At 39.0% G+C, this 27054-nt stretch overlaps 3 protein-coding genes across 4 annotated transcripts in view; 1 reads left to right on the forward strand and 2 right to left on the reverse strand.

Annotated features, from left to right (window-relative positions):
• LOC125239548 (mediator of RNA polymerase II transcription subunit 15) overlaps nucleotides 1-982 on the forward strand; it is a 34355-nt gene extending 33373 nt beyond the window's left edge. The window contains exon 7 of the mRNA XM_048147170.1: nucleotides 558-982. Coding sequence (XP_048003127.1) covers nucleotides 558-703 — 146 coding nt within the window. The 3' untranslated portion in view covers nucleotides 704-982. The remainder of the gene's footprint in view (nucleotides 1-557) is intronic.
• A 1713-nt stretch (nucleotides 983-2695) lies between these two features.
• LOC125239185 (L-dopachrome tautomerase yellow-f-like) lies at nucleotides 2696-8851 on the reverse strand. Its single transcript, XM_048146700.1, has 9 exons — nucleotides 8695-8851; nucleotides 8032-8193; nucleotides 7455-7616; nucleotides 6524-6640; nucleotides 5791-5964; nucleotides 5249-5418; nucleotides 4201-4378; nucleotides 3523-3625; nucleotides 2696-3184 (listed from the first exon to the last, which is right to left on the reverse strand). The coding sequence occupies exons 1-9, from the start codon at nucleotides 8807-8809 to the stop codon at nucleotides 3142-3144; spliced, it is 1224 nt and encodes a 407-aa protein (XP_048002657.1). The 5' UTR covers nucleotides 8810-8851; the 3' UTR covers nucleotides 2696-3141.
• Nucleotides 8852-16542: 7691 nt separating this feature from the next.
• LOC125239186 (gelsolin-like) overlaps nucleotides 16543-27054 on the reverse strand; it is a 47711-nt gene continuing 37199 nt past the window's right edge. For both annotated transcript variants that reach the window (XM_048146701.1, XM_048146702.1), the window contains 16 exons: nucleotides 26923-27038; nucleotides 26368-26545; nucleotides 25625-25725; nucleotides 25160-25276; nucleotides 24721-24789; nucleotides 24566-24628; nucleotides 24127-24238; nucleotides 23606-23726; nucleotides 21296-21452; nucleotides 20649-20714; nucleotides 19583-19655; nucleotides 18897-18991; nucleotides 18603-18728; nucleotides 17885-18005; nucleotides 17360-17505; nucleotides 16543-16734 (listed from right to left, as the gene is read on the reverse strand). In XM_048146701.1, coding sequence (XP_048002658.1) covers nucleotides 16558-16734; nucleotides 17360-17505; nucleotides 17885-18005; nucleotides 18603-18728; nucleotides 18897-18991; nucleotides 19583-19655; nucleotides 20649-20714; nucleotides 21296-21452; nucleotides 23606-23726; nucleotides 24127-24238; nucleotides 24566-24628; nucleotides 24721-24789; nucleotides 25160-25276; nucleotides 25625-25725; nucleotides 26368-26545; nucleotides 26923-27038 — 1838 coding nt within the window. In that variant the 3' untranslated portion in view covers nucleotides 16543-16557. The remainder of the gene's footprint in view (nucleotides 16735-17359; nucleotides 17506-17884; nucleotides 18006-18602; nucleotides 18729-18896; nucleotides 18992-19582; nucleotides 19656-20648; nucleotides 20715-21295; nucleotides 21453-23605; nucleotides 23727-24126; nucleotides 24239-24565; nucleotides 24629-24720; nucleotides 24790-25159; nucleotides 25277-25624; nucleotides 25726-26367; nucleotides 26546-26922; nucleotides 27039-27054) is intronic.

The raw sequence follows: 27054 nt of genomic DNA on the forward strand, positions 1-27054 counted from the left end.
TTTTCATAATTGTACTGGCAATACCAATATTTTTGACAGTTCTAGACTGGCTTTCTCTTCCGGCTTTGTAACTTCCTTTTTTTATCTGAGCTCTGCAATGGCCGATTTATAGTTCTAGTCTAATTTTTAAATCTATTATGTGAAGTTTAATCGTGATACATCCTTAAAGGATGTAAGCAAATTGTATCGTTATTTATATGGAATAAATAAAACAATTTGTTGAGTGCTCAAGACGTTTTTATTTAGTGGACCACATATCGCCTTCGCTTCATGCCGTCATCACGTTTCCACCAGGGCTCGCTTCTGCCTTTATCAATTTTTTAGTGTCTGCATGGAAGCCTTTTATGCCAAATCTAATAAAACAATTCAAACAGGGCAACCTATGACGTAGCCCTCTAGCTAACCCCAATGGAATAAGGCACAGCTTATTTTTTTTTTAAATAACCTATAATGTGTCCCACTGCTGGGCAAAGGCCTCCCCTGTTTTCCGCCACTCGTCACGGCTTTGTGCATGCTCCCGCCAAAGGCACAGCTTGTAACAAATTTTATTTCCCCAGGACATGACGGCGTGAAAGTGGAGAGCCAGATGGTGTATACAGACGATGATCTAAGCCAGATCGTGGAGGGGGCTCTAGGGCAGGCAGACAAGGACAATGATGGATTCATCACCTACACCGAGTTTAAAGCTGTGTCCTCCCCCTAAGCACCCACACTAAGCACTATTACCAAAACATTCGACAAAATTAGGCCTATCGCGAGTACCGAAACTCCCAAATATTCTAAATACGTAAAAGGAGGCAACAGGGGGCATAGCGTTACCATAGTTAAGTGCAGAAAAATTCCCCTTATCACAGATGAAGTTTAAAGGACCCTTCTGTAGTGGAAAGTCACATATAGGTATTTTTTTTGACGACCGGTCTGGCTCAGTCGGTAGTGACCCTGCCTGCTGAGCCGCGGTCCTGGGTTCGAATCCCGGTAAGGGCATTTATTTGTGTGATGAGCACAGATATTTGTTCCTGAGTCATGGATGTTTTCTATGTATATAAGTATGTATTTATCTATTTAAGTATGTATATCGTCGCTTAGCACCACAGAACACCCCACTAGAAGCCAAATGCAAGCGATATTGTTCGAGACGCAAATCACCAATCCTTGCGGGGTGAGGCGGGCGCGCACGGTGCTGCCATTGGTCGTTTCAAATAATGGCGCGCCTTTATGATTAGCAATAGGGATGGGAATGGGACATGTCTATTATAGACAATGGTACCGGTACCAGTACTGTGGTGAATTTGTTTTGCAACAAATTATAATATTATAATTAAATTATAATAAGGCCTAGTTACCCTTCGGGTTGGAAGGTCAGATGGCAGTCGCTTTCATAAAACTAGTGCCTACGCCAAATCTTGGTAGTAGTTTCCAAAGCGGACCCCAGGCTCCCATGAGCCGTGGCGAATGCCGATGCCGGGATAACGCAAGGAGGATGATAATTGTGATAGCATCTCAATAAAAATCATTCTAGTAACTAATAACTAAACTGTGCATTTTTACTTACGTTTACTAAGTTAAATAACCAACTAAATATTCTAAACTAATCAATGAACTAAATACCACTACAGACTCTACAGATTCTAGATAATTATTCACTATTACAAATCTGCTTTCTTTTATATTTCATAAAATGGTAGCACATGGTACGAACGGCAGTACGAAGTTCCCGCAACAGACATAAACTAACATGGCCCCATGCCTAGTCGTTTACGTGAAAGGGATAGCATATCACATTGTTAACTCGGTAAAGAGGGATGGACGCGCCTCGGCGCCGCTCAGCACAACCATATTGACCAGTATAAATGAACTCCGCGGAAAATAAACAATATTCAACAAAATAATTAATTTGACTTAACTGTGGAATGTTGTTCCATCTTTTTTACATGTAGAAGTGTTAGAAGACTTGCCACACCACTTTATGCTGTAAGAGACCATTGTTTGCAACCAAAATTGATTATTTAAGATTTTTTCCCGAGCGGACACGGACACTGTTAGCGGGTCGTATACTTGGTCGCTACTGATCGGTGTCGCACGCGTTCAAACTTTTATAAACCTGATTTGTCGTATGCTTGGTGACCGCGAGTCGCCCTGTAAGGGCCATCTTGTTGTATTGATCTGTGCTTAGCACCCATAGTACAAGCTTTGCTTAGTTTGGGGCTAAGTTGATCTGTGTAAGGTGTCCCCAATATTTATTTATATTATATTATTATATTTTTAAGTCACTAAAAGCGCATTCACTTATCAGCTAAGACTATTTATGTACCTACATTTTAATATTGTTTCAACTAATTTAGTTTTGTTATTAGTTATCAGATCTTGATAATGAGACTCGTTATTTTTAAGTATTTTTATTTAAATGTTGGTGGGCAACAAGAAAGGTGCGTATTCAATACAAACATAAGTATTTTGTTTCGAAACACGGTTTAGAAACATTGTTTCTCAAAAGAATATAGTATTTATTATGAAATATTGTTAAGAAACCGTGTTTCGAACAAAAATGTTTACAGTGAATACGCTCCTGAAACGTCTACCTCACTTAGGACGTGTATGAAGAACACCAAGGGTGTTTTTGTTTTTTTATTATGTAGGTATTTAAGTAGGATATGGTAGGATTTAGGTTGAAATAAACAAATTTTTTTCAAGCCTTTTTTTTATTTGTAAGTATTTAATTGCACGGTGTTTTCCTTGACAGGGCAACAGGGGATCGATTTTTGAATCCGCCGTTCGAAAGTCTGTGGAAAACGACGGAATGCTATTTTTGAAAAAGGACGGCTAGTAATTTTGAAACTAGTGGTAATGACCACTCGTTTTCGATTCTGTTAGTAGAATTTAAATCGCTAGTAGTGGAGATATTATTGAACGAATTTCACGAAATCGAATGGCCGAGATTCAAAAATCGGCCCCCAGGAGTGGTCTTTTCCCCTTACAAATGTACTCGACTGTTTTGCTACATGGTTTTGAAAGCTAGAGCAATGTTTTTTCAACACACATCAATCTCTTCAGATTTTGGAATTTTAGTTTGTGTCGGTTCTTAAAGGGGTTCTTTTCATTAACATCATACTAAAACGTCTAAAACTATTTTGTTTCTTAAAATTACGCGCATCTCGTATTTTTGATCAAGTCTGGTACCCTCCCTCTGAAAAAAGAAATGTTCGATTTGATTACATTGTTTTGAAAATAAATATGTTGGTTCAGCTCACAATTTGCATAGATATGTAGTTCGCCTAATACGTTCGATGCGGCATCGGGTCGATTCGACCCTATAAACAGGTATGTTATAAAAAGTGTTAAATTAAAACAAAACGAAACTTTACAAGCACAGTAACTACATATACCTACACACCATTAAATTAATCAGTATGTCTACTTATTAATAATGTCTTAATGACAAACACATCATCACTTATCGTGTGTGTTCATTTTGGAAGATAAGCGCTAGTTATATGAATTTGATAAAAAAAAACTGTGACTTACTTGAGAATGTAGAAATTATTCTGTGTAGGGTCTAGGGTACTGTAGACAAAACGGGGAATTTGATTCACTAGGACCCAAACCTCGCCAGCTTTCACTTTTAAATCTGCAATAACGTACAAACATTAAAAAAATTAAAAAAACAGTTTATAACTTAACCATAAGGATGAATTTTCCTCCTCACGTATGGTGAAATAGTAGATTTATGTTGTATGAAATAGTAGACGGCAGGGCCGACCTGGCACAGAACTGCCGCTTATAGAACAGAATGGAAATCCATGAAAGAGGCATATGTTCAGCAGTGGACGCAAATATGCTGAGAAGAAGAAGAAGAAGAAAAAATAGTACATTAGGTACGATACAAGTGCGGAAAAGAGGAGGTTCGAAACGAGTGGCGAAAATTAAAACACAACCGAAGGCAGTATTTTTTACACGAGTTACGCATTTCCTTTTCGCACGTGTATCGTACGACGTTTTTCAGTACTGACGGCCCTAAAGTGCGTAAAAAAGCACCACCTGTACTGAGACCAATTTACGGCGAGGCTTGTGAAAGTTGTGGTTTTAGGTTTCTAGGGTATCGAAAATAATATCGTTCGTATAGATTAAGGTAGAATAATTTATAATGTAATTTTTATATTATGAAATAAATAAATCTAAATAAATACTGTTAATGTATTGTACCTGAAATATACACAAGTTTCTCATGGTCCTGTGCCACCAAGACCATATTCTCTGGAGTTAGTGGTTTCCTAGTGTTCCAGCAGAGGATACCGTCTTGGGCCACGTTGGCGAAGAACAGCATGCCGTTGTAGTAGTCGTGGCTGCCGCTTTGGGTTAACGGGCCTCTAGTGCCTAGGAGCTGGATAAAAATATCATAATAAAAGTTAAACTTTCTTTCGTAAGACCATAGATTAAATATAAGAAGATCATACTATGGCGCCACAAAAAATGCCTTGTTGCTATCGGTTATGTGTAGATTGGCGTTAAGTGTCAATTTCGAGCCATAAATCTATGTCAAAAGTGACACTTAACGCCATCTACAAGTATAATCGAAAGCTACAAGACATTTTTTTTGTGGCGCCATCTATGTGTGGTGTAGTGTATGCGCGTTCTTAGGCGGTCGCATTTTAATGTATGGGATGGTATGATCTCTTGTATTTAATCTATGATAAGAAACCTTCGATACAACCATTAGTTACAACGCAATCGAACATACCAGCATCGGGTCGAATAGATCCGATGCCGGAGCGAACGTGTTACATTTTGAAAAAGCGCGGTTCAACTCATGTTTATTGTTTCGCTAGTGGCCGTTGGCGACATATCGTCACTACTTTTAAAAAAACTTGTATCTTCGTCTGTCAATGAAAAGAAAATTGTAGTAAGTATGTATAGAATGCATATAGACTTACTGCGTTTTAACTTTGAGGAACAGCGTGAGATACGAGATTTTTTAAAAGTAGTGACGATATTTTGATTCGTTCGGTGATTCTTTGTCAGGCATGCGAGTTCATTGCGGCTCGCCTTATGAGTCCAAATATGTTGCATGTGGCGATAAAATAAACTGTTTGTGGGTGAGTTGGTTTGGCAAAAAATTGAGAGGAATTCACATATTGAGGTACTTACCTGTTTTTCACTCTCGTATGGCGAACTTAGGAAAAGTATTATGAGAAGGAGATGTCGGTTCAGACGTTTTAATCAGCTGGCGACTAAAATAAAAGTTCATTCATACCGTCGGTTTGCCGCTGAGATACCCGTGTCTCGAAGACTTGAGCACGGCCGTGTTGATACCGAACTCCTGAGTAGACACCAGTGGATGGAAGAAAGCTGTTCTGCAGTTTGTAGCATCCCGGTTAGATAGGGCAACGCTGAAGAGCCCATCACGCCAGTTGATCACGTGACCTGTAAAGTTGTAGTTAGGCCAAATTAACTATGTTGGCCTAAATTTTGACAGCTCAGACCGTGCGAAAATTATTTAGAACGTCAAACTTCTATTATTTAAAATATAATGTTGACCTAAAGTCATACAGAGTTTATGCTCTCAAAATCGCCGGCATCTTAGCTCGGTCTGATTCAGTCTAGAAGTTCAAACTAAGGAAGAAAGGGTATTTAATTAGGTGGAATCAATCGCCTGAGGCTCGTGTGAACAGTCAGTCGTCTGCAATAATAAGTATGTTGCTCTTCGAAGACCGCAAAAGTATGGCCCTGCAAATAGGATCGTATCAAATATTTTTGCGGCCTTTTGTTGGTATTGTACAGGTGCACAAAACTTACCAGCAACAGTGAAGTTCAAAGCCCCTTCATCCAGCTTGAAACTGTCGTCTTGTATCCTCCAACTGTCTCTTTCTCTGAGTGAGAAGACAATAAGACCGTTGGTGGCCAGGTCGTTGATGTACGCGTACGTATCTTCACATGAACAGCCGACATCCACAGCTATGGAGGTTAGACCTGTAACGAGGAATATTATCGTAAAACATGCGGTGCGGATGTAGACCAGTTAGGGCACCAAGGCCTCTCTTGCCAGAGAAGCGCGGGCCGCTTCTCCAGGCATGCCGCCCTTAACGACATCATCCGTTGGACTCTTGCGTCGGTCAATGTGCCTGCTATTTTAGAGCTGCATTTCACGAAGCGATGGCAAGAGACCCGACGGGATGTCAGTGGTTCCGTGGAATATGGGGCGGGTGCTGGTGTGGGATGCAACCTGCGTTGACACGCTAGCCCTTTCACATCTCCACGGAACTTTTACGAGGGCGACAGATGCCACAGAGGCGGTCGAAAATGTAAAATCGGTACCGCGGTCTCGGCGCCGAATACATTTCATTCCATTCGGCGTCGAGGCCCTGGGTCCGTGGGGTCTGGGCGCCCTGAGTCTCTTTATAGTAAAACTTAGACTTATTTGAATATCGGTTAACTGGTAGAGAATGCCCTTTCGCATTAAGTCCGCCTTTTCTACTATAAGATTTCTTTTGTAATGAAGTTTAAATTAATTAATTAATTAATATCTTACCTCCTGGTGTCTTCTCGTCAACCAGATCCGTAGGTTTGAGCTGGTATCTCAAGATCTGTCTGTTACTGTTGAGGTCATACACGACTATTGTGGGAGGCTGTATTTGCTTCCTCTCTCCTGAAACATATACTCGATATTGACGGTGCGACAGAGAATGTATAGGTACTAGGTATTATCCTTAACACATGTTTTAAACTGTAGAAATTAGTGCATCAACGGAAGTTCAGGAACACATATACCGGGCCTAGGACCCAGGCAACCCGTCAATAATTTTGGGATGGAGAAAGAGCAGGGGAGTTCTAAGTGCTTACAGGTGTAATAAGTCTCTTTTTTACACCTGGGCCTAAAACAACTGTGCCTTCACCTTGAATAGTTTTGATATTTATAATACTTTAATGAATACCTACAGTAAAAGTCTCAGAAAAAACATTTGGGTATTTTTTTCAAATAAATAACAGATTGAAAAATGTACGGTATCAAGTAACATACTCATTAAAGATAACAAAAGAAATCATTAAAAAATACATACGTTAAGATCCACAGCGCAGGCTTCGTCAATTCGTCATATAACAGAAATCATTATAAAACGTCAGAACTGGTACAGACTGATCTTACCAGGAACCTCCAGAAGACCGGTGTCTACCATCCAAAGCCGTCCGCACTCATCAACCCTTGGTCTGTACACTGATATTAAACTCCTGCTGGTTATGTCAGGATACGGACGCAGTACCAGGCTGGCATCTGACAGGTTTAGCAGAGGGAGTCCCACCCACCTCACGGGTAACAAAACTTCCCAGGAACACTCGGGTACGTAGGGTCGATGTTCCCCAACAGCTCGCCACAAACTGCCCTGCGTTGACTGATTGCAGTGGTAAAATCAGTGGCTCGTCACATCCCTACGCCTATGTATAGCGTTACGCTTTGGTCTTACCAGGAACCTCGAGTAGTCCAGTATCTACCATCCAAAGCCGTCCGCACTCATCAACTCTTGGTCTGTACACGGACACTAAACTACTGCTGGTTATGTCAGGATACGGACGCAGTACTGGGTTTGCGTCTGACAGCTTTACGTAGTTTAAGGTGGAGGGGATACCTGAAAGAGCGCAAATTGAAGATAAGAATTGCAGGTGTCCGTAGCCTACTGAGACTGTTTATTATAAAAAATTTAAGTTTAGCTTTTAATTGTAGTTATCTTTATAAATAAACTACGTATTGAAGTTGAATTTTTGGTGTGTAAGATTTCTCTACGCCAGCTGAGTTTACAAATAATTGTGACAGCAATAATACTTCGAAGAAAACCAAGCCTACTTTATTTTCGTGAATTTATTTTCGATTTGATTTAATTTTGTGTGGCATAGGGTCGATTCGACCCTACGCTGCCTCAAAACCTACTCCTATAAAATTAATGACTTCTTCTACAGGAAATAAAAATAGGTTTTAAATTAATAGGACGAGCTGAATTTCTACCATAAATCATTATTTGAATAGAAAAAACATTTAAAGCGTACCATGTCGTCTCCTCGGCACTGTGACGAACACCGTGTCTCCATAGACTTCAAACCCGATGGGCACATTGTTGTACTGAATGAAGAACTTCTCTGCGTCTTGTAGCTCGTCGGCAAAGTGGACGTTGTAGCCTATGGTGCGGTCGTAGTCTGAGCTCTTTGTGTCTGAAATAATTATAGTCATACCTAGCTTAATACAGCGTGGCAAAAAATAATATAAATTAAGTCGCTACATTGTCGTGTCATCCCTTTCTTACCAATATGTGTGAGAAAATGAGACGACACGATGTTACCATTTTTTTAATACTACGTCGGTGACAAACAAGCATACGGCCCGCCTGATGTAAAGCGGTCACCGTAACCTATGGACGCCTGCAACTCAAACAGTGTCACATGCGCGTTGCCACCCCAGTTGACAGTGATTTTGACCCGCCGCTGTTTTAAGTGTAGGTTGTTGGATGTAGGTAAACGTAAATTTTCTACGAAATCGGGCCTCATATCCACTCGGCCAACACCACTTAGCAAATAAAATAATATGTATTGTGATTTCACTCCATTATCGCTCTTGCATATTCATTCAATATAGAAAATTCAATAATACTAGTTAATGTCAATAATGGTGTTGTTAAAAGCTTTAATTTGTCTTTAAATAAAATAAAAACTTACAAATAACTCCATCAAAGTTGTAACTAATTTGCTTCCATGAGAACACTACGCTCATACCATGACTGTTCGCTTTTAAAACTAAACAAAACAACAAAATAGAAATAAAACTCTTCATACTTATTTTATTAATAATATCACTTCACTTCGAGGTTTTAATCACAACTGCAAGATTTTGTTTATAGAAACAAATAAGTATACGCTATAAATGTTTAAATGTATTATTAACTTCAACCTTATATCTCATACCATTAATATGATTTTGGAATAAATCTCGTCCCAGAAGCTTAATCAAGTTATTCAAGTTGAGATAATGACTTTACCTAATTTGGCTTAATGTCAACATGTTCTTCTACAGACTCAGAATGACTTAAGTCCGTTTATGTCTCAAGCGGCTACAGTTCTTATAGCTATTATTAGTATGTTATATAATTGTCTGAATATTTACCTACCTGATTATGTGTATGTTGTAGGTTCATTGACTGTTGATTATCTTTTCCTCATTCTTTGTAAATTATTGTTTTCTGGCGTATTGGCGACTTTGCTTTATGATGTCAACAAGGGAATCTTTGTATTGAGATCGTTTCTTCGTCCTTATTATAAATACTATTTAAATTATAATTTCATAAAAGTTTGAAGTTTGAAATAAGATTTGCACCGGACGGGATGTTAAAAATCATCATAGTGTGTTTTCACATTACCTGATCCGATATCGGATGTAGTTGACCGATATCCCATACAATTACAGGCACCATCTTGGATTTTTTCTATTGAAATCCTTCCGACATCCGATATCGGATCGGATAATGTGAAAACGGACACCCTTATACTTATCCTTATATTTAGCTTTAAGAACAGAATTAAAATTTCACTTTTTAAAACGAACATAAGTGCAGTGGGTCGAATCGACCCGATGCTGCTGATTTAAACATAGACATCAGAAGTGTGAGAAAAGGGACACTGTGATTTTGCCACTTTTTTTCTACTCTTTTGTCAAGCTGTAAGTATAATTTAGTATAATTTTAAATATAGTTTCCTTATACTTAAATAAAATATTTTTCCCCTCACTAGCTAGTGCTCGGAAACACGTGTTTTGTCCTTTAATACCAGCGGGTAAAACCGCATTTTATCCACTAGTGGGTAAAGTAATTTGATCTTGAATAACGTCAAATTAACTGCTTTAAAATTGATAAAAGTAGGTGAATCTGGTAATAAAGATGATTTACCACCTGTGGAACTACTGGAAACAGTGATAAACGCATTTTTTGCGTTGTAGTTTCCTCGCTGTAGTGAGGGGAAAAGTTTTGTGTTACACTCGGATGCAAATGTATTTTACTTCTCGTCTGTTAAAAAACTCGCAAGTTCAGGATTCTATAGAATCATTTTACTTGCTCGTTTTTCAACTCCACACTCGGCGTTAAAATACAACTTTGCCCCCTTGTATAACAAATAACTATTTCACCACACCGACTGTTAAAGGCTTATTTTGCTATTCGAAAATAGATAGCAAAATTGCGTTTTATCCACAAGAGTGCAAAGTAATTTCATACAATTTTTAACTTGATGTCTTAGGCTGACTGGCACAATTTACCTGCCTATGATTATTTTGAATCATGTATATTGAATAAATTGATGGATTTGATTGAATTTGATGTTTGTTCAGAATTTTGTTCGTGTTGGTGTGGTGAAAAAAATTGTGTTTCACTCTGTGGAAAAGTATGTAGTAGGAAACTAGCCTATTATGATAGTACAGTTTTTCAGAAGAGCAACATATCTACGACGTGTGTCCAGTGTCCTTATTTATCTGCAACCGATGCCGCTAGGCTTAGAATAAAAGTGGAAAATGTCTGCCTTGGGTAAGACTCGAACTCACAGCCTTTAGATCGATACCCCAGCGCTCTGCCAACTGAGCCACCAAGGCTTCAACCAAGCTAGCAAATTTTTTTCCACCACATTTTCCACTTTTAAATTTAAACTGAGGAAACTGAAAGGGACGGAAACAATACAGGGAGGTATTTAAACAAACATTTATTTCACAAAGTTATAAAAATGAGTTTACATCTCTTAATAGTTATAAATATCACATTATTTGTGCACGCTATAAGTATACCTAGGTAATATTTGTTCTTATTCGATATCATTGTTGATTTCTTCAGACGAACTCTTGTTTTTCTGAAAAAAGAGAAAATGTTATTAGTTTGACAGTTATCGTTTAAAATTGATCCACGAGAATAGTGAGTGGTTCGAAAATTTGTAATCTAGAGCGTTGCATGGGAAGGTTGAAATTAATATTTAGACAACACACCTAAATATAGTTAATCACAAAAATATTTGCACTTAAACAATTGACTGTACTTTTCTCATCTCCTACCATGGTGCGGCCGAATGGCACAAACGCTCACGAAACACTCACGAAACGAAACGCTCGTAGATATCTATATCTATCTCTATCCCTCTTGCATTTCTACGACGCGAAACGAAAACGAAACGCCGCAGAAAGGTAGTCTGGCTCTGTCGCGCCAATACGCAAAAGCGATAGAGATAGATAGCTACGAAAGATATATTATCGTGAGCGTTTGTGAGTTCGGCTACGCACACAGATAAAAGTACTATGCGAACTAGTGCGAAAAAATAAACACAAAATAAAGCACGTGCAAGCAAGGTAGGGCAGGGCAGGGTCCTAAGGCTCAAAAGATACAAAATCTGCGCGGTATCCTGAATATTGACTGGAAAATGCAAGCTGAACAAACACATGTTTCAAATGGGTTTGAAACAAGAGGCGACATGCAGGTTCTGCCAGAAAACCAAGGAGACTGCAATGCACATCCTTTGGTGAAATTATGTCTTTTTCAAATAGAAATAAGAAAATGAAGTGCTCTGTGTGCCCTGAAACGATAAACGTCAAAGAATATTTGGAATGTTCTACTTGTCATCGTGTATATCATATCAAATGCACAAAAAATGTCACGTTAAAAAAATTTTTGTCAATGAATCGAGAAAATAAAAAGGATTGGAAGTGTTGCCAGACTTCGTCATCTTCGACACCGCAAACGAAAGAGAACCCTCCCCCTCCGCCTTCTTCGTCGACTCCCTCCCGACCCGCTAGTGACGTCCTGGAGCACAGTGAGACGAACATTACCGAATCGCCTGATAAAATTGACAGAGTGACAATTAGAAAACCAAAACAAGCTAGATGTATCAGTGTGTCACCAGTACCTACGCCGACATCATTCACTAGTTCAAACAGTAGTGTATCTTCTCAGTCACAAAATAGTGCTTGCAGTCTGCCTATGTTTGCTGATTGCACTCAAATTCGGGACCTGAAAAATGAAATATCGAATCTGACTCTCCAGCTTGACGGCGCGCACGAAGAAATTGCATGCCTAAACTCAGAGGTAAATAAGCTTTCTAAAAACCAAGTGGAGCTAGAAAGACAAATATCTGTTCTAAAAAAGCTGCTAGGTGAAGGTCAATACTCCAGTCTTAATAAATCTACACCAAAATCTGGGAAAAAGAAGAAAATTGCTAAACATTTAGAATCCACTGAACTTCAATCACATAATACATCATCATCATCATCAACAATTAGTCATAATAAACACACTGAGCCTTCCAACAGTGATAATCACATTAAAAATGCAACACAAGAAAAAGATACATCAATAAATAAGATTGAGAGAAATTCACCTTTTAATCATTACCAAGAAAAAGGAGGAATATTTATTTTTGGCGGAAATCAATGCAAGGGCTTGGCATCGTCAATTTTGAGTTCACGCCTTACATTGCCCTACGTCTCAAAGACATACGAAGTTACATCTTTTATCAAACCAGGTGCTACGACAGAACAAATATTAAATTCAATTTCACTCCATAACTATTCAGAAGGAGACAAAATTGTTTTATCTTTAGGAGAACATGACGATAACCCCATGGCTACCATAGTAAGCTTACATTCACTGTTGAAGTCAATCAACAAAAAAACTATATTTATAATTGGTATAGGAAGATGTCAACATATGAATAGCGAATGCTGGAATAATATGCTCAACCTGATATGTGTTAAAAATAATATCACATTTATTGACACTTTGAATGGAAAATATGTCACCAAAAGATTATTCCTTAAAGATATTTGTAGAAAACTAAATACTAATATAGACCAAACTGACTATCAAGACGCCTTTTATAATCATGGCAGACACACACCTAAAAGAACTCAAAAAATGTCTACTCCGACTGCAAGTACGAAATGTCTAGAAAATGAAACAACGGGAGAAATTCGGTCTAGGATTACAATACAGGATTCGCAAATAAAACAAAGTGATCCGCTTTTTCGTGCTGACTCGCCAGAAAATGAAAATAACTAAACAGCACTCAGCGCCTCATAAAACGATGGCCGGTGTCGTAAACTTTAAAAAATCAGTGAATGTTAGAGTTGTCCACCAGAATGTACAGGGTCTTTCTAGTAAAGAAATAGAAATGGGATTATTCCTAGAAAGTCACCAGATCCATGTAATGTGTGTTACTGAGCACTGGTTAAGAGAAAATCAATATAAATTTAACTTTACCAACTTTGACATTGTAAGTAATTTTTCAAGAGTTAAGGCTACTCGTGGGGGATCCCTCATTTTAGTTAATAATAATATAAAATGTAAGGAAAGAAAAGACATTGTAAAATTGTCAATAGAACGAATAATGGAAGTGTCATGTGTAGAACTAGAAAACTTTATAATAATATGTGTATATAGACCGCCATCGGCAAATTACTGTCTGTTTGAGGTAGGATTGGATAATGTATTGAATATTGCTACGAAAGACCAAAAGCGTCTCATCGTATGTGGAGATTTTAATATCAATTTACTCGAGGACTCAATGCAAACTACTAGGTTTTTAAATCTCTTTCAGTCTTATAACTTAAAAAACTTATTTCTTGAACCAACTAGGATTGGGGAAACTAGTGCTACCTGCTTGGATAATATTTTTTGTAATTGTCCTAGTTTAGATAAGAATGTATTTAATTGCTTTAGTTCAGATCATTTTGGCCTAGCCGCCACTTTTCAAAATCATTGTAAGAATATACCACAGACTACAACATACAGGCCAATGACTGAAAATCGAATAAATGAATTTCAAGCTGGCATCAAATTACAGTTATCTCTGTCTTCTTTTCGTCCCAATGACCCTAATTCGTTTTATAATGAATTATTTGATATCATTAATTCGCAGTTCAATTCGACATTTAAAACGCAAACTATTTCGAATAACAGAAATCAGAAATTTAGTGTTTGGGCGACACCCGGAATCTACAAGAGCAGGGACCGTCTTTATGAATTGTATAGCATGAAAGAACACGATAAATCTGAGGTATTTGTAGATTATGTTAAAAATTATTCCAAAATATTTAAGAAAGTTTGTATTGCCGCCAAATCACAGCATATTAGTACAAAGGTCAAGGCATCTGAAAATAAAATAAAGACTGTCTGGAACATTATAAAACAGGAAAGTTCTAGTCAAAAGCCTCGTGATTGTCAATTTGAGTTGAACTGTCAAGACAAGTTAGTTAACTCTGACATGGAGGTGGCTGCCGTATTCCAGGAATATTTTTCGAATATGGCTTATAAAACTACTAAGGAGATAAAATCATCTGCAATGCAAGCTGACCTTTTACTCCGTTCCTCTTTGGAGAAATGTGAAAGTAATTTTGAATTTAGCTATGTAACTCCAAGAATTATATACAAAACATTTAAGTCTCTTAACAATAAAAATACAGAAGATTTATGGGGCATGTCAGTGAAAGCTGTAGGCTATATTATCGAAATAATCTCACCATACTTATGCGTTATTTTCAACTCATGTGTTGACAGTGGTATATTTCCTGACCTTATGAAATACAGTAAGGTTTTACCTTTATTTAAGTCTGGAGACAAAACTAACATGGAAAATTTTCGTCCAATATCTATTTTGCCGGTGCTTAGTAAGATTTTTGAAAAAATCATGTTACATCAATTACAAACTCATTTCACTAGACACAAAATTCTTCATAATCGTCAATTTGGATTCACAAAAGGTCGTTCTACCACTGATGCTGCCTCTACGCTCATCAAGCATATTTATAACATATGGGAAGAGTCTTGCGATGCGGTAGGAATTTTTTGTGATTTGTCAAAAGCTTTTGACTGTGTTGATCACTCGACTTTAAAACTGAAACTTAAACATTATGGATTATCTGACGCCGCTATTAACTTAGTCTCAAGCTATCTCAGTGAAAGAACACAAACAGTTGTGATTAATAAAACTCAATCGGAGTCTTCTACTATTAGGTTAGGTGTGCCGCAGGGTTCTATATTGGGTCCATTTCTATTTTTAGTCTATATAAATGACCTACCAAGCATAATACAAAATCTTTGCGAAATTGTGTTATTCGCAGATGACACATCATTAATTTTTAAAGTTAGTCGGAATTCTGAAGATTATACAGATATAAATAATACCATGAAGATAGTCTCAAACTGGTTTACAAGTAACAATTTACTGTTAAATTCCAATAAGACTAAATGTATTAAATTCACATTACCTAATGTAAAACCGAGTAGTGGTAACATATATATAAATGATGAATGTATACAAATGGTTGAAAAATCTCTTTTCCTAGGTGTGACCATAGATAAAAACTTGCAGTGGGGTCCACATATTACTTCTCTAGCAAAGCGTTTGAGTTCGGCAGCTTATGCAGTGAGAAGGATTAGACAACTCACAAATGTTGAAACAGCCCGAATGGTATACTACAGCTACTTTCACAGCATAATGTCATACGCAATCTTAGTCTGGGGTAAAGCTGCCGACATACAAACCATTTTTGTATTGCAAAAAAGAGCAGTGCGGTATATATATGAACTGCCAACGCGTTCTTCATTAAGAGAACGTTTTAGAGATATAAATATTCTAACAATGGCATCACAATACATCTATGACTGCATATTATATGCTCTAAAAAATATAGAAACGTTTAAAAAATGTAACAGTGCTAGAAATAATCACAAAATAGTTATAATTAGGTCTCGTGTAAAGCGATTAAAGAAATCTTTTCTAGGACAATGTGTAGCATTTTACAATAAATTACCAAGGGAAGCATTGGATTTACCAATACATTCACTTAAGAAATATGTAAAGTCCGGTCTGTTACGTAAAGCATACTACACTGTTCAAGAATATATCAATGACAAAAATGCATGGCCTTCTATAACTAAAACTTAATGAATGAATAATGAATGATAATATTTATAATATGTTAGAAGCAAATTTCATAGGTTTGTTGTTAAGTTATATTGTTTCTGTAAATTTGTTATTTATTTTTTAATTTATTTTAATGTAATTTTGACGATTCGAAAGAAGGTTGTAAAACCCCTACTTGAATAAACGATATCTTTTCTGGATTCATCTTATCTTATTTAACCACGTGCCAATATTGATACCCGAGCAAGCGAAAGTTTCGAATATTGAACCGCGAGCGTAGCGAGTTCCGATTGATTAAATTTTGAAGGAGGAAACAGTCGAGAGCTGAACTTCGATTTAAAAAAAAAATCGCAATATCTTTTAACTGAGTTGTTCATGGACAATTTTACTTAAATTCCCAAATTGAATGGGGGGGATCCTTTCCATTAGCATTTTCGCTCCTGTATCGTCTTAAACACTAGCGCCAGTATCGCGTTTGAGTGGCGGCCTCAAGGAGGAAAGCGAGCCCGCAAACGCCCCGTACACACCTGGAGGCGGAGTGTTGAGAACGAGCTGAGGGAATATGGACTGAGCTGGAACGAGGCCAAGGCGGTGGCTCAACATAGAAAGGCGTGGAAGGATCTTGTGGAGGCCCTATGCACCTATGGGGTGCCCTAGGACGATCAACAACAACATCGTCTTAAATGAGTGTAAGGTTACCTCAGCGATATGGTTGCCAGCTTTCTTCATGGCGTCGGTGGCCTCCTTGCCGATCCAGACGTACAGCTCATCGCCGGAATCCAGCACGTACACGTCATCTTGGTGAAGTGCCTGTGGATATACAACATTTTGGTTAAATCTCTACTAGAGATCAGGTAAAAGACTCCAGGAGTTTTATAGATACCTTCTGTTCAATGTTGAAGATCTCCTCAAAGCTGACAGCGTTGTTGCCAGACGGTTTAGCGCTAGCGCTTGGTCGCTCAATAGCGATGTTGCCAGCTCTATATGAGATAAAGTAGTTTCCTTAGGTACCTTCTGTTTAATATTCAACATCTCCTCAAATCTAACAGCGTTGTTGCCAGATAGATCAGCGTCGAAAAGCTCCGAGGCGCTTGGTCGCTCAATAGCGATGTTGCCAGCTCTATACTTGAGATCAGGTAAAAGACTCCAGACCCTTTACCACAACTTGCCTTGTCGCGCGCAAGTCCATACATCAAGCGCGACTTCAAGTATGGACTCGCGCGCGACAAGGCAAGTTGTGCTAGAGGGGCAGGAGTTTTAGAGATACCTTCTGTTCAATGTTGAAGATGCCCTGAAAGCTAACAGCGTTGTTGCCAGATAGATAGTCTCGGTTTAGCTCCGGGGCACTTGATTAGGTACTCAATCGCGCTATCGCCAGCTCATACATGACAGATTTGATAAAAGTCTTCCTTCAGGACAGGAGATTTATAGATACCTTCTGTTCAATGTTGAAGATCTCCTCAAAGCTGACAGCGTTGTTGCCAGATATATCGGCGTCGAATAGTCTCGGTTCAGCTCCAAGGCGCTTAGTCACTCGTTCATGCCAGGCTTCGGTGCTGGATACTTGCGAGGCATCACCGGCTGAAAGGATAAAGACATAAAGATAAGTCTTTGGTCTTATATTTATCAGGCACTAGATTCTGCGAATGAGGATGAGGATTTTTGGATTATGTGCCGAGCCGACAATCTCCGGTATCCCAGGAAATGGAGAGCGATCATACATTTCGAAGAGGAACTGCCAACAGCGCTATCGCGTTTGAGTGGCGGCCTCAAGGAGGAAAGCGAGCCCGCAAACGCCACGTAGGCGGAGCGTAGCGAACGAGCTGCGGGAATTTGGACTGAGCTGGAAGGAGGCCAAGACGAGAGGCTCAAGATAGAAAGGCGTGGAAGGATCTTGTGGACCCTATGCACCTTTGAGGTGCCCTAAAGAACAACAATAAATTCTGTGACGTGTACTCACTCAGGTAGGACCAGAAGTCATCAGGCTCGTTGCCCTGAGTTATAACCTCGAACTGCTTGTTAGCGCCAAGGATTCTCTCCACGAAGTGAGCTGCCTCTTGCTGTTCCACGTCGCTTGAGGTCTGAAAATATTCATTGTATTTATTAGTAAATGTATGTTGTGTGAACAATGTCATTTGACATTTTGCCAGTTGCTTCTCGGTGAAAGAAAACATCGTGAGGAAACCGCACTAATTCCAATAACGCTTGGGGTCGGAAGGTCAGTAGAAGTCGCTTTCGTAAAACTAGTGCCTGCGCCAACTCTTTGGACTAGTTGTCAAAGCGTTGTCAGACCCCAAATGCCGCGACAACGCAAGGAGGATGATGAATGTGTATTATTTTTTAACCCGATGTGGTGACTTAAGAATTTCACCACCCCTTTTCTTCCCGTAGGTGTCGTAGAAGTCAACTGTGGGATATGGGTTAAATTGTGGTGTAGACGAAAGGCTGACAAACTGTCACGTCACTGGAATGTCACGTTTGTGCTTCAATATTTCTTCTAAGTTTCCTCATGACTGAGCTCGTTATTTTGTGCACCAAAGCTCTCCATTCACCACAGTCTTCTGGGCTCCTAATAGGCGCTGTGTTAATGCCCTGGCAGGCCTTAATAGCAGCAGCCTTGCAGGTCTCAATATTTGCGAATGTTTTTTTTTACAGATGATTAGAAGGAAGGTTCTCACCTGTCCATGCCAAACGTAGACCTTGTTAGGAGTCTCCAGCAGGAACACATCTTCAGGCTGCAGGCTCGCGGTGACCTCTGGCACCTGTTCTGCCCTCATGTCTTCAGCTGCCTTGGTGCCGTGGATCTGTTGTCATCATCAAATACATATATTGATAAGACCGATTCGCTATGATTTTAACATTTCATTCAAAGAAGCATAATAGTTATTTGTTTCATCAAAGATATATTGATAATACCGATGCGCTATGATTTTAAAATTTCGTCTAGGGTCAAATGAGAAGCACTAACTTACCCTGAACAGCCTAACACCGTCGGTGTCATAGTTGTCCTTCTGGTTGGAGTTCCTGAATCCAGAAGCTTTTCCTCCCAGGAGGGTTACCAGGCGGCCTGTCGATAAAGTATTGTGATAAAACGGTAAGAACTTAAATGCTAAGTTCTAAAAGCAATTTTTTTCGACTAACGAGTTTCTGGTATACCTTACTGTAGCAGTAGTTTTGTTTTTCTAGAATATGTGGCAAATAGTGAAAGATGGCAATACTTAGAGCAACTCTCTGGGACTCTCTGGGACCGAAATTCACCGAGAATGGACCCCGTAGCCGCATGGCGATTCTGCGACGCCAGACGCCGGTCGCAAGGCCGCAGTCTCTATCGCTCTTTCGTATTGGCGCGAGCCAGCGGCCTTTCCATCGACATCAGGGGGGTTACCATGACGTGCTAAAGCCGTTCAGTTTACGTTGAGAGAGAGGGACGGAGCTATGTAACTGCTATTATAGCTGTGTCCCTTTCTCTCAACCTAAACTGAACGTCTTTAGTACGTCATGGTAACCCCCCTGGTGTCGCAGAAATGCCATTTGGCTAGCAGGCCTGGCCAGAAATCACCGTACAATAGTAATTGTGGGCTACTAGCGCCAGCTGATATAAAACTCTGGCATGGCTCCAATTAGTTATGGGCAGAAGATTGTGAATTATTAAACATACCCTTGAAGATCTTAAGAAAGTGCTGCGGCTCCTCGCCCTGAGGCACCCTCACCAGGGTAGCTTTACCAGAGAGCTGCAAAAAGAAGATAAGTAATAATAATTATTGCCGACTCTCTACTGATGTGCCGACGGAAACATTACGATAATATTAAATTTTCAAGATAAACTTTATTGCACAAAAGAACAACTTAATGTACAAAAGGCGAACTTAATGCCATGAGGTATTCTCTACCAGTCAACCTTTGGGCAAAGCAGAGAAGATTGTAGGCGGTGCATTAAAAGACCTTTTTAAACTTTTCTCAATTATGTATGGACATTTAAATTTTCCATTTCATAAATATCCGTTATTTCTTGTGAAACATTTATGATATTTCCACTAATTTTTCATTTTTTTTTGTAAAGTTTCCTACACTTGCACATCAGTAGGACTCTCAAATGATGCTTAACACCCTGGTGGCTAGTGCTGCTTCTGCGTGCGTTCCATAACCAAAGGCAGCCCACTTGTTCATTTGATTAAATTGTCAAAGAATAGGAGGGAAGGGAGGAAGGAGGAAAGGGAAAGGAAAGAGGAGGAGGAAGAGGAAGCAGAAAAGAACGAAGAACGAGAACGTCTAAGTTTCGGTATTTATTAAGCTACTGCAGATGACAGTCCATATGTGGTCCATATGACCCTGGAGCACGTCAAGTGGAGAGAAATCACTGTTGGTCACGATTCTCCATGGCCATTTTGGACATGAGGGAACGTCTAAGAAAAAGCTACTGGAAATGAATTCGGAATAGTGGCAAACCAGTGAATATGGTCTTTAAAGACTCTTCAACGAGTGTAGGTATTACCTATACCACCTGGCGCCCATTTCTCAAAACAAAGTTACAAATTACAAGCGGAAGTCTCGTTTCAACTTGTCATATTAGCCACACAACCACTTGTGAATTGTAACTTGTAGCTTCGAGAAATGGGCCCCTGGAGCCAACAGGCTGCAGTGACCGTTAACCATCAGGGGGTCATATGCTTGTTTGCTACCGACGTGAAACGCCAAATTAGACTAAGTAAAAGTAGGCAACTTACCGCGTTGTCAAGACCAACTGACTGAATAGCCGCTGCAGACTTCTCGTCTAAGGTAGAATCCTTGCCCTGAGAACAATAATAGGTGTTGGTAATATTCATACTTAGCGAAGGGCTGTTGGTCTACCGGTAAGACCGTGCGACTTTCAATCCGGAGGTCATGGGTTCGAACCCCACCTCGTGACCAATGAGTTTTTCGGAACTTATGTGCGAAATGTCATTTGATATTTCTCAGTTGCTTTTCGGTGAACGAAAACATCGTGAGGATACCGAACTCTTGGAAGGTCTTGGAATTACATTCCCTTCGAGTTGGAAGGTCGGATGGCAGTCGCTTTCGTAAAATGAGTGCTTACGCCAAATCTTAGGAGTAGCATAGCAATCAATAAAAAAGTGGTAGAAGTCAGTACCTTTATTACCATCTTATAATATTGATTCAATGTTTCAATGAAAGTATGTCGTCAGAGGGATATAAAAATTGGAGAAGTAACCAACATAGACATAAGCTGCAAGCTGTGAGTAGACGGACAACCCAGTTGTTTTGACTGAGTTCATTTGAGACGCGTAGGTAGAAACGTTTGCTTGATGTACGGTATATGTAAAATCTGTGGCCAGCACATTGGATGACTCTGAAGAATATGCAAATAACTTACCAGCCAAAAGTAGACAATATGGTCACGGCCATTCTCTCCCTGGTATTGGTACTGGATGACGTACGAGTCTCCCTGGTACAGCTCACCGAAACGCTTGCCAGGTTCAGTTCCGGGCGAGGCAGAGTCGTAAATCTTGGCTAACTCTAAACCTTCAATCCTGGTGAAAAAAAGAACAAAAGATGTGAGAAAAAATACAAAAAATTTTTAAGAAAAAAAAACCGCCTTCCTTTGGATTTCTGGTGATAAATACTTTCAAATGTTGGATTATGTTATCAATTCGTCTGTATATTTTTTAATGTCAGTTATTCGATATCTCCCGTCATTTCTGAACCAATTTTGAAATTTGGATGATTCTGAAGTACTTACAGATGAGAATGATTATCAGAACGGAACTCTAACCAGGGGCGGCTCACTCTTCATCAGCAGTTCCACTGCACCAAATGTCACTGTTCTGGACGTAAGTGCATGCTGTTCTTATAAAAATACCAAAGTCACTATAAGTGTGCCGTTCAGATTTGAGGAGTTCCGTTCTGACCATCATTAGCAGTTCCACTGCACCAAATGTCACTGTTCTGGACGTAAGTGCATGCTGTTCTTATAAAAATACCAAAGTCACTATAAGTGTGCCGTTCAGATTTGAGGAGTTCCATTCTGACCATCATCAGCAGTTCCACTGCACTGTCACTGTCCCGTACGTAAATGCATGCTGTTCCTTTAAAAACACAAAAATCACCATATGTATGCCTTTCAGATTTGAGGAGTTCCCTCGATTTCTCCAGGATCCCACCACCAGCACTGGGTTCTAAGAAAAATGGAACTAATCTGTATGCATATACATTCAATCAAAAAAAAAATTTCAAAATCGGTCCAGTAACGACGGAGATATCGAGGAACAAACATTAAAAAAAAAAAATAATAATACAGACGAATGAGAACCCCTTCCTTTGAGATTTGGAAGGCGGTTAAAAAGAGCATGAGCTGTGGCCAGATCCAGTTTTACCAAAATTACATGAGCATGCTATCAGATGCCAGCATTTACTTCTTTTCACAATTCTCAAAGAATTATTAGTAGTATGCTTGTAGCAGAATAAATTTTCCATATTTTGCTTAGCAACATTAAAATGTTGTTTCCAGGTTTACGAAAACATGTCACGAAATTTTTCTTCTAGGAAAGTATAATTTTAGTTTAACATACTTGGAGCCTAGGGTTTAATCCAATGTTTAATTCAACCTTTAACAGTTGTCTATTGTTTGCCCGACAGTAATTTAACATAATATTCATATGCCCGAATCTAACTTGCCTGAATTTCATTTGTCCGAATGATTTGTTTACCATAATAATTGTATGACATACTGGTTGTTTACCCGAACATTACCTTCCATAATCATACAGTGCCATACTATTTGTTAGCCAGTTAAGTGCAATAATATGGTTTAATAGAATATTCAAACGCAATAAGCAATTATTGCCATATTGATTGTTGCCCATATATATTAAGAGCAATAATATTTTTTAATAGGATATTCAAACGCCATAAGAAATTATCAATTGTTTCGGTTTTAGGGGGTCACAGTTCTAACCTAACCTAACCTACTTTGCAAGCAGTTTCATCTTGTGGGGGTCACAGTTCTAACCTAACCTAACCTACTTTCCAGTAGCAGTTTCATTTTGTGGGGGGGTCACAGTTCTAACCTAACCCACTTTCTGATAGCAGTTTCATTTTGTGGGGGTCACAGTTCTAACCTAACCTACTTTCTGATGGCAGTTTCATTCTCCAGGGGGTCACAGTTCTAACCTAACCTACTTTGCAAGCAGTTTCATTTTCCAGGGGGTCACAGTTCTAACCTAACCTACTTTCTGATAGCAGTTTCATTCTCTAGTAATGTCGTCTCTGTAATAATTACGCATTTCGATGATTCTGACAAATCACATTATAGAAATTGAATTTTCTGGTAGCTAATTTGGATGACAAATGATGTTATGGAATGTAGTAATTACGGATTTCGATGATTCTGACAAATGACATTATGGAAACTGACTTTATGGGAAACAAAGTTTCTGGCACATGATTAATATAGTAAACAATGATTATGGCATAAGATGTTATGAGAAACAATATTATGGTTGTTGAATAGGATGGCAAATAAAATTATGGCAAATGAAATTCTGGAAAATGGGGGTATCCCTGGTTCTTGCCATACTAGCGGGCGATTATAGAATTCTGATAACAATCGGTTTCTGACATAGTGAGTCATTCTTTGTCTGGCCGTGAATGTGTTAACATTAACCATTAACACCTGTGTACAAACCTGTAGCCAACGTATTCGCCATCACCCTGGTCGGGCATGAAGCCACGGGCTGAACCAGTCTTGCCAACAACGCGAGCACGCTTCGCAGATGTCGCTTCGTCACCGTTGAAGTACTCATCATCTGCAACAGAGTTCATATGAATAAAGACATTCCTTAGTGCCCTAAAATCTGCATCTGTATTGAAGTCTGTTACGTTATTCAACTTGACATTAATTTTTTTCTCAAAGAAGATGGAAAAAATGTAATGTAACACTCATGCCTGATTGAAGAAAGGCTGTACAGATGATGGTTCCGAAACAAGTTGCCAATAGCGACAATTAATGTAACACAAATGTAACATGAGTCAAACGTTGTTCACAGTATGTTAAAAATATGTCTATAATTCTGATAAGTATAGAATAGAATAGAATATTTTTTATTGGAAAGCACACAGATAATAAACAAGTTTTATTCTTTATAATGTTCAGTATAAAGCAAGTATTTCAATTATCCTGGTCATCGGCACCAAATTGTAACTCACCGCTGAGCGACCTAACCAAGCGGTTGTGTGCCATGCCAACGTCCCTCCAAGTGGTGAAGTACTGTTTAAAGGCGGCCGGCTCTGTGCCCTGAGGGATCCTGGATACATGCACCTGGTAACATAAATAAGTAGATTTAAATTTAAAATAGGAAAATTACTGTCGGGTGATTCTTGACCCCACAGGCAGTGGTTCAGTAGGCAGAGCATCGACTACTGTGGTTCAGCAGGCAGAGCATCGACTTCAACCAAGCCAGCGAAATTTTCCACCATATAAATAGGTAAATGGGACCCGTAGCGACATCTACCGTAAACCGTACCACTACGTATTATTGGTAGGATCGCAGTTAATAATAGAAGCGTATAATTTTTCTGGAGTTTAACTAAAACTAAAGCCTGCGTTTGGAAGATCACGAAAAATTATAGGTAGATGAAAACTTACCCATTTAGGATAGTTTTTAGCACTCAAATACTGCTGGGCCTTGTTCATAGCTTCAGAATTTTCCTGAAAGACATAAAAATTATTTTAATTTCTATTTAATTTAATGTTTCATATTAAACGTTTTAAAATAATATTGGCTTAATAATTGTTCTTACCTTATCTGTAGACTGTTTTCCAACCCAAACGTAGATGCTGCCGCTGACCGTATCCAAGATGTAACATTCCTAATAACAAATCAATCAGTCAGTTTTTACGTATACATATTATTATCGTTTTGAAAAAGTGGATCCAATACTGTTAGATATATCTGCCAGCCAACGACAATGCTGTCTAAAAATATCCGAGTCAAAGACAATGCTGCCAGAAGTCTCTGAGCCAAAGATAATGATAATTGGGACTTAGAGCTGCTCCTAGCGAAAGGGTACAGACATTGAGATGATTTTAAGAGAACCAGTACTTTTAAGGATATCAGAGCCAACGGTAGTACTGCTAAAGATTTTGTAGTCGAAGATAATGTTGCCAGAAATCTCTGAGCAAATCTCAGAAATGTAGTAGAACTAAAAGAACTAGAAGCCAAAGTAAATCAGGACTTACAGTAGGCTTGAGTTGCTCCTGGCGGAAGGGCTTGGGCAGGGGGGTGATCTTGAGAGACCCGGTGCTGTCAGAGATTTCAGAGAGGGTAATGGTCTGTTCCTCGCTCCTTTCGAAGGCCTGTAAGAGAGAAACAACATTAAAAATTAATAATTAATATAAATATCTCCGGCACTTAATAATTGCCAATTTCAATCCTAGTACCGAGCGGTAGGGTAAACGAATGGATAGACTGTTCGTTGGCTTGAATCATTTAGGATTTTTGAAAGTAGAACGCTTTAGACATAAACTTGTAAAACGATATGAAACTTTTCATCATAGAATGCTACTCTAACGTAACGGCATTAAAGTAAAATAGTCCGGAACGAGGTTTTTTACTGTTAAAACAAATCAAAGTAAGATAATTACTTAGTGGGTCAACTTTATGTTGGAAGACCTGAAGAAATCTTTACATGTGTGTATACATACCTGATCATCACCACCGGCGCTTTCTTCAGGCACGCTGTCCTTGGAGCCAGATCCGAGAGCCGTGAAGAATTTCTCGATGTCGGTTTCGCTGGAGTATTGGTCTGTAAAGTTAAAGAATAATTTATAAGTTAATGCAGAAAGATGGCCCAAAATAGCGACCGAATGGGCGCCACAAATTACCAAAGGCCGAGGTAGACCGAAAATCCGATGACGGAACGGAAAGACCTGGACTCATTTTGTGGCGGAGTGGTGGAAAAAAGGGAAGACCTTGCACCCAGCAGTGGTTCAGTGGGACACATTATAGGCTATAGAAAAAAAAGTTAATGCATAAGAAATGTGTTACTTAATTTTCTGTATAAATACATTGGAACAGATCTTTTAAAATTTTCTGAGTAATAATATAAAATGTGAGGGTTGGGTCCAGGTCGATGTTCATCTTAACGTCTTTATAATAAATTTTGATCGAAAGCACAATAATATTGAACCATCGCTTATTTAGGTAAGTATTTAATAGTGAGGGTCCAAATATGCTCCCTTGTGGAACACCGAAAAATTTTTAGAAATTATCAGCAGGAATTTGACGAAAACTTTGTAAAAGGCAGTGAATTTTTATAGGTACACATACAAATGACAAGTTTGTTTAGAGTTTCCTCAAATGTTGCCTAGCATTTAGACCCAACAATGTGACTCTTACAAACTAAAGGTTAGGCTAAGGTCGTTTAGGATAATATAAGGGTTATTACCAATGATTTCAACCCGTCCTCTGCCGTGATGATCCTGGTCCCTGATCTGGTTGGCGACGGAGTTGGCCTTCAGCTTTTCTACGTTCTTGGCCTTCTCGCCGACGTATACGTAGATGTTCTGGTCTACGTCTAAGATGAAGCAGTCGCCCTTGTTCATGGAGGAAATCAGCGGCTCCACCTGGAGATTTAGGAATAGAGGTCAATATAAAATACCTAAAGGTCCTCAAACTTAGCGTTAGAGATTACTATGTAGGTAATGAAGATAGAATTATATAAATCAAAAATCGATATTTTTTCGATATTTGGAAAATTTGTGTTAGGCGCTCGAGGTCACAAACTTGGATTATTCATTAGACCAACAACATAAACAACTCTGCAAAAAATCAGAACAACCGGATTTGATGCCTAACTACAGATGTATACAGTTACTGGATTACCTGACAATTTTAAAGATAAAGATAAATACAATAATCATATATTTCTGGTCAGGCTATAAGCTCAGGCAAAAAATTATTTCACTTTTGTAAAGCATGAATATTCGGAAACAGTACGGACCTGTCTGACGCGAACGTTGCGTTTGCCCTTGATCTGGAACAGGCGTTTAGCGGCGCCGGCGTTGGTGGTCACATGGTTGAAGCCTGAGGCGTGACCACCGTCCAGGTAGCGAATGGCTGAAACAACAAAATG

The sequence above is a fragment of the Leguminivora glycinivorella genome, chromosome 25, assembly GCF_023078275.1.
Source record: "Leguminivora glycinivorella isolate SPB_JAAS2020 chromosome 25, LegGlyc_1.1, whole genome shotgun sequence".
NCBI classification, from domain to species: domain Eukaryota; kingdom Metazoa; phylum Arthropoda; class Insecta; order Lepidoptera; family Tortricidae; genus Leguminivora; species Leguminivora glycinivorella.